Here is a 7,292-nt window from a genome sequence, read left to right on the forward strand (position 1 = left end):
AGGACTTAATGCCTGGAAAGCAAAACAAACAGCGCATCACAGCCGTTGATCTTAAATACCACAGGCTGTCTTGTATATGTTCCCTGTTCCACCCACACCCAACCCCAACCATATGTCTTTTTCACCTTTTTTATATTCTTAAAGTTTGACTATCATGCATTGCTGTCGGGCTGTTGTCACTTTCATTCAACAAACAGAATAACTCATGTTTCATACCTAAACTTTCATATAAAACTCAATGTTTTGCTTCACAAACCTCACACATTTTCTCTTAAAAATACAAAAAAAAAATATATATATATATATAGTTGCCTGAAAATTAAGAAATTGCCGGAAAATCAAGAAAGTAGCGGGAAATATTTACTATGGATTTGATTAATTTTGAAGCAACCGAGTTAAGATTAGGGTTACCGGGGTCGACCGATGAGTGGGATAAAAAGTCAACGGCTTCGCCCGTGAACACCAATAAAAGAAGCTCGTCAGAGATGGGTTCGAGTATCTCCGATGAAACCGATTCGTCAAGATCTCCACCACCAGCCAAGTAAGTTCATATGCATATTGTTGACTTGAATTATGATAGAAATAATTACAATAAAGCGTAACTAATATATTTTTCTTAATATACGAGATAACTATAATAAAATGTTTTATCTGATATATAAGAGATAATTATAGTAATGTTATGACCACAAAATCTATGAATTTAGCTTTTTAAAATAAAATACTTGCATTTGTTATTCAAAAGGGGGCTTGCTTGCAGCGTAACTTGTTGTCCATTTGCTTTGAAATGAGGATACAAATTTGATATCTAATATATTTATTGAAATGAGGATACAAATTTGATATTACTTTGGACTTATGTGAGTTGTTAAATGTTTTCAGGGCACAAATAGTGGGATGGCCGCCGGTGAGAACTTGCCGGAAAAATATAATTCAGGGAAAGAAGAGTGAACCGGAGATGGGTTCCGGGATGTATGTGAAAGTAAGCATGGATGGAGCTCCATACTTGAGGAAAGTTGACCTAAAAGTGTGCAAAAGTTATGGTGAACTATTGAAGAGTTTGCAAGAAATGTTTAAGTGCAGTATAGGGTTGTACTCTGAGAGGGAAGGGTACAAGTCTGAATATGCACCTACTTATGAAGATAAAGATGGAGATTGGATGCTTCTTGGAGATGTACCATGGGATATGTTTCTTACATCTTGTAGAAGACTTAGGATCATGAAAAGTTGTGAAGTTATAGAGAGTTAAAAGAGTGTTTTCTATAGGTCTTTTTTTCTTCAAGAAATAAAACTAGAAAGCCATTTAGGCTATGAACTAGTGGCTAAGAGAAATTATCTCTTGTGAGGAGATTAAGGTTCAATTCTTAGGAGATGTAAGTATTTAAAGGAAAAAAATAGCCGTTAAAAAATAAATAAAACCACAAAAGAGGAAAAATAAAAAATTATATGTGTACATATGATCATGTAATTTTTCTTTATATATAATTTTATGATGGTTTCACAAAACCGAGATATAGATATTATACTTTTTTAATTGATTTGATGGAATTGCTAATCTGATCTATGGTTTTGCTATATGGCTATGAATGATTTTTGTTGAGTTTTTTTTTTTTTTTTTTTTTTTTTTTTTTTTTTTTTTTTTTGGGTACCAAGATGAATTTGTTCATGACAAAGAAAGTGTCAACTAAACTTTACCAACACTTCTCAACGTAATTGTGGGTCATATACAAGGTCTTTTACATTTGAGTTAACTTTTAATTACTTTAATGACAACACTTTAAGAATCACACTAGAAGAAAGGGACAACATTATATACTTTTTCTCAATATAAAATTTGATTGGTGAGTGGGTAAAGGGCAAGCCATACCCACCTTTCTTTCAAATGGAACCACTATTCAATAATACTAGTAAATATCAAGTTTTCTCTTCATCTTTATATTAAATTTCAAGTGGTGTTGCTTGTCATTAAAATTGATAAGTTTTATATTTAATTAAAAAAGTCACATTTTGCGTTATGGTGAGGACTTAAAATCATATCAATTAATATCAACGTCACACAACCGTAAATTACTATCAACACCGAAAAATGTTACTAAATTGATAAGTGCATAAATACTTTCAATTAATTTATAAGATGTTAGTTGAGTTTGGTATTAGTAATGTATCACCCTATCTCTCTCCCTCTCATCATTTTGTTACCCTCCCCACTCCTTTTTTTCGTATGCTTTTTTGCTTTATGACAGTTTGAAGATATAAACCATGATTTCTATCTTCCACCGTCATCATACTTATGCCAATTCAAATCGACACCATCACTCTTGACCCATTTGATCTCTCAAAATCGCCCAAGATACCATTACCATGCTCCACTTGTTTTGTAATAAAACTACACATCTTTAATCCTAATATCACCACATAATCGAATTCAACCACCTCACCCAACACAACCATCTCAGTCTATACATTTCAGTCTCTTATTTTTTAAGCGTTTTTTACGGGCGGTGTGAATCACCAAAAACTAATTTTTTTCAATTAAGTTGAATTTTTTAGGGATTTTGGTAAAAAAAAATTGAAAAAAAACTTTTTTTGACTGAGTTTTTTAAGTTCTTAAATGACACGTGAAAACTTCTCATACTCATTAAAACATTCCAATTAAGATAATTTTTATTTCAAATTAAATTCTACATTACTAAATCTTTTTTTTTTTTTTTGAAAGGTGTGAATTATTCGCGAATGTCGGGAGGTCTAGCATACGTTGTCTTAACCGGGTCCGCGTTAGAGGGCCCTCTCACACAATAGATCCCTAATTTAAACCCCTCAATGAGAAACCCCTATCACCCAGACTCGAACTTGAGACCTGGAGGGGAAAACTCACCCGGGTCCACCATAAGTGGACATAAGATATGTTTTTCTTTTTATTTTAAAACAAAGATTTACTCCTAAATTTTAATTACTTTCCCTAATTTTCGGCCACCAAATTCATCTCAAATAACAAACTATTTTGGAGATTAATCTATAATATTTTATAAACTGAATGCCCTCCTCCCTATTTAACCCTAGAGTTAACAAACAATTTATTTACCTGTTTTCTTCAAAGTTGCTTCCAATCAGCAAACATCCAACTCAACCTTCATCATGTATGCTCCTTAAAACTTATTATTTTTAATGCTCTTTTTCTTATTAGTCTTGTATTGTGTTATTTCATGAGTATTCGATTCAAACTAGATGTTTCACAGTTTAATAAGGTGATAATTTGTTTCGTTTATTAAGATCGTCTATGTTGTTTCAAATTGCTTAAGCAGATAATTTCGTGTGTTACTATTATACTACTCATTCGTATGATTAGTGTTTACTTTTTGATGTTTGGATTCCTAAACTAATAAGTTACCAATAATTTAAATCATTTAACCCGTGTAATACATGGGTGATGAAACAGTGGTTAACCGAGAGGGTTAATTCACTAGTCTCGTCGAGTAGGGTTAATCCTCTAACCTGTCTCCTGCACAAGGAAACACACCGTGACTCATAACAAGGAGCATGGGGTGGGGGTGCTCCTTGTTACCACTCTCCGGCGTGAGAATAAGTATTTGCTTGAGAGCAAAGTGTGTGTTTAAGTAGTATGTGTGATAGAGCAGATTAGCGTTACCTCAAACCTGGTTCAGGATGGGTATTTATAGCCGAAGAGCGAAGGAGATGGGCCGAGGGCCTGACTGACAACGCGTAGCCTTTTGTAGGTGTGTCAGGAGCGCAGGTCACGGGAGCGTTAGACGCATCCGGAGGTGATGCCACGTCCTGCTGCAGCTGTCAGTCCGTCTGCCAGCTTTTCATGCATGTGGGTTGGGCAGCTGACCGCTGTCAGTGCCCGGACAGACCACTTGTTGGTTTGGTCACTAAAGTCAAAGTGGCAGTGCCACTTATGTGACAATAGGATGTGGTTTTGGGCCGCATCGCTATGTGCGGTAACCGCAGTGATTACCGCATCCCTTGTGGTGACGAAAATACCCGTTTTCATACACAAAGTAAGTTTTCTTATCTTTTCCCGAGGTGCAAAGCAAACCGGGTTCGCGCATGCCCGCACGAACGCAGGTGAATCTTTGTCAGTAGGGGTAACGAGCCGGGTAAATGGTCACTCGCGACTAAGCTTAATGCGAGATTTGGGTCCATACCCCTTCAATGGGTCTTTAACCTATTGATTAAATAATCAAGTATCATTTTATTTATTGCTTATTATGTTATAACTCTTAACAAATATACATGCATCTGTTAATTTATTTATTTATTTTTTTTTATACATATTAATAACTAAATTAAATAGTTTTGCATCCTTAGTGGCGGGCGAATAGTCGGTTACACCTATAGAATATTAGCTCTATATGTTCCCACTTGAGCTTTTTAAAAAAAAAGGAATCAAAAGTACAATAATGTCAAAAATTCAAAGGATGGCATAGTTTAAAGGAAACATAAAAACACGTTGAATTTCAAACTTTAATTATGAAGGATGAGATGGGATATAATGGAAGAGACATTAATGGACAATGCTTATCACATAACATAGTGGCAACTTGATTTTTTTAGTTTTGATTATTGGCCATATATATCTTCCCATATTAGTATGACTAGTTTCACATTTAGTGTTTAAATCCATTTAATATGCAATATGTCTCAATCATGTTTTAAGGCATTATGCGTGGTCATTTTTGCATCTTTTTAATAACCTTGCGTAGACCACTAAATGTGTTACTTGATGTTGTTCATACAAAACTTTTTGTTTAACGTTAAGTCGGGGGAAATATGATTGGATCATTAGGCTGGCAACAGGTAGCCTGTATAAGACACGATTAGACATGTTTACTAAAAATACACCATATGAATTTTCACTTTTTTAAAAATAATTAAGATTAAAATGTTAGAATCCATCATTTCTCCTTATTGTAACATAAAGCATACAACTCTGTTATAGACATAGGATATAAAATTGCTAAATGAGTCGTATCCATGTTTATAACTTGTGTTGTTCGCGTCGTTAAAAACTTGTTAAATCACCCGCTAAGACACGATTTGCTAGCCTCTATCATAATTAAATAATATAAGTGAAACCTATGTTAAACAGAATACATGCTATCTAAATTAATGGATTTCACTATATTTTTTAAATGATTACAATAGATTAATTTAGTTTAAATACACCGTACGTCAAAATTTATAACATTGTCAAAATATCAAAGGTCGAGTAGCACCCCTTAGAGGTGTACAAATCGGGTTTTTTTTGAAAACCGGTTACGGTTATTAACCGGACCGGTTTTTTTCGTTCAAAATAAAAACCGGTTTTTTTAATAACCGGTTTCGGTTACTAACCGGTTTTTCAAGTCTAAAACAGTAACCGGTGTTTTTAACCGGTTTTTTTTTTGAAAAAAAAAACGGTTTTTTACCGGTTTTCTTAAAACCGGTTTCGGTTATTAACCTTCGGATCAATAATAGTAATCGGTCACCAACCGGCGGTTCGGTTATAAAACCGGACCGGTTATAAAAAAACCGGTTAAAAAAAACCGGTTTCGGTTTTTTTTCCGGTTTCGGTTCTAAAACCGGTCTTTTTTTGTACACCTCTAGCACCCCCTTTGCAGCAGTTTGCAATGCATGAGATTGTAAAGGTGCTTCAAATTTCAAATTAGAATAGTTTGATGACACATAGATATTATAAGTTGAGTTAAATGCCATTTTAGTCTCTGTGGTTTGGGCCATTTTGCCAGTGTAATCCAAAGGTTTTATTTTTCATCTGTAGGTCGAAAAAGGTTTCACCATTGTCATTTTAGACCCCTGGGTTAACTTTCATCTATTTTTTCTGTTAACGAGATGGGAAATTCGGTCATTTTATATGAAATTTTGTTAACTATAAGAGCAATTTGGCCATATAAAATGACCGAATTGCCCTTCTTGTTAACAGAAAAATGGATGAAGTTAACCCAGTGAAGTAAAATGGTAACGATGAAACCTTTTTGGATCCACAGACGAAAAATAAAACCTTTAGACTAAACTGGTAAAATGGTCAAACCACAGGGACTAAAATCACATTTAATTCTTATAAGTTTCCATGCTTGTATGTGTTGATAAATTTTGAAAAAAAAATGCACTGATATTTATGCACACCAACAAAGTAATATTCTGAAAATCAGCATAAAATAAATAAGATGATCTAGTAATATGCATAGATAAATCTTATTGTAGAAAAATGTTCATTAAAGATAGTGTAGAAAGGAAAGAACTAATAAAATTTGGGACTTCACTATTAACTTCTAAAATATGTAGAGCAACCCAGCCTTCTTCATTGGCATCATTTACTTTTAATTATAGTATTTTCATAACATCATTTACTTTTAATTATAGCATTTTCATAAACTTTAATCTAACTATTATCATTTATGACTTTATACATTTGTGTAATGTGTATGTTAATATTAATTAACATCCAAAACTAAAATAGGGATAAAAATTGACATCAAATGAGATGCTTCGTCAATGTGACGCTTAGCTCACTTGGTTAAGACTCATTTTTTAGCAAGAGGTATTGAATTCAATCCCAAGCAAAGAGTAGATTAGGATTAATTTCGTGTAAATTAGAAGTGAGTAACCGTTGTCGTTCAAATAAATAAGGAACGAGACTATTCAATAAACATGGTAATCAAGGAATTGTATTATTGTGTCAAATCACAATTACAATAAGGGGCTGTTTGGTAGCCTCTTAATGACCATTCAGATGCTATCTATTAATGGTTTAAAACCTCTGAATGAATAAGAGGTAACCTCAAGTCTGAATGGTTAAGAGGTAACCTCTGAATGGTAAACATCACATGTCACATTCTTCTACCTTCTCATTGGTAAAATTCTTAATGGTTTCATTAAGAGGTAGCCTCTTAATATAAATATAGATATAAATACATGTATCTAACAATACTAATTGTCAAATATTCCTTTGGAAGCTAAGACCAAGAACCGAGCTATAGCTTGAACCGTCACAATGGAAACCATTGCGAAGATAACGTCTTGGTGAACACATCCGCAATTTGATAACTGGTTGAAATAAAGTGAACTAAAAGCTTCCGTTGACAACCTTTTACTGGTGGCAATAATCGTAGCAAGAATTAGAGGTGCGACCGCATAGAAGCTCTAATACCCAATAAACGTGGTGGTCAAAGAATTTTATGTGTTAAATCCCAAGTACAATAGATTATATAGGATATATATTTACACTCTAATTCCTCTAAATAAATACATACATCTATATTAATTGTCTAATA

General features: G+C 33.6%; 1 protein-coding gene across 1 annotated transcript; it reads left to right on the top strand.

Moving 5' to 3' along the window:
* Positions 1–264: 264 nt before the first annotated feature.
* LOC110884049 (auxin-induced protein 22D) lies at positions 265–1,516 on the top strand. Its single transcript, XM_022131720.2, has 2 exons — positions 265–541; positions 883–1,516. The coding sequence occupies exons 1-2, from the start codon at positions 366–368 to the stop codon at positions 1,247–1,249; spliced, it is 543 nt and encodes a 180-aa protein (XP_021987412.1). The 5' UTR covers positions 265–365; the 3' UTR covers positions 1,250–1,516.
* The last annotated feature ends 5,776 nt before the right edge of the window (positions 1,517–7,292 follow it).

Source organism: Helianthus annuus, chromosome 10 (genome assembly GCF_002127325.2).
Source record: "Helianthus annuus cultivar XRQ/B chromosome 10, HanXRQr2.0-SUNRISE, whole genome shotgun sequence".
NCBI classification, from domain to species: Eukaryota; Viridiplantae; Streptophyta; class Magnoliopsida; order Asterales; family Asteraceae; genus Helianthus; species Helianthus annuus.

Coding starts and splice junctions, on each gene's coding strand:
- LOC110884049 (XM_022131720.2), top strand. CDS start 366: ATGGATTTGATTAATTTTGAAGCAACCGAGTTAAGATTAGGGTTACCG. Junction 542..882: donor AGATCTCCACCACCAGCCAA/GTAAGTTCATAT, acceptor AAATGTTTTCAG/GGCACAAATAGTGGGATGGC.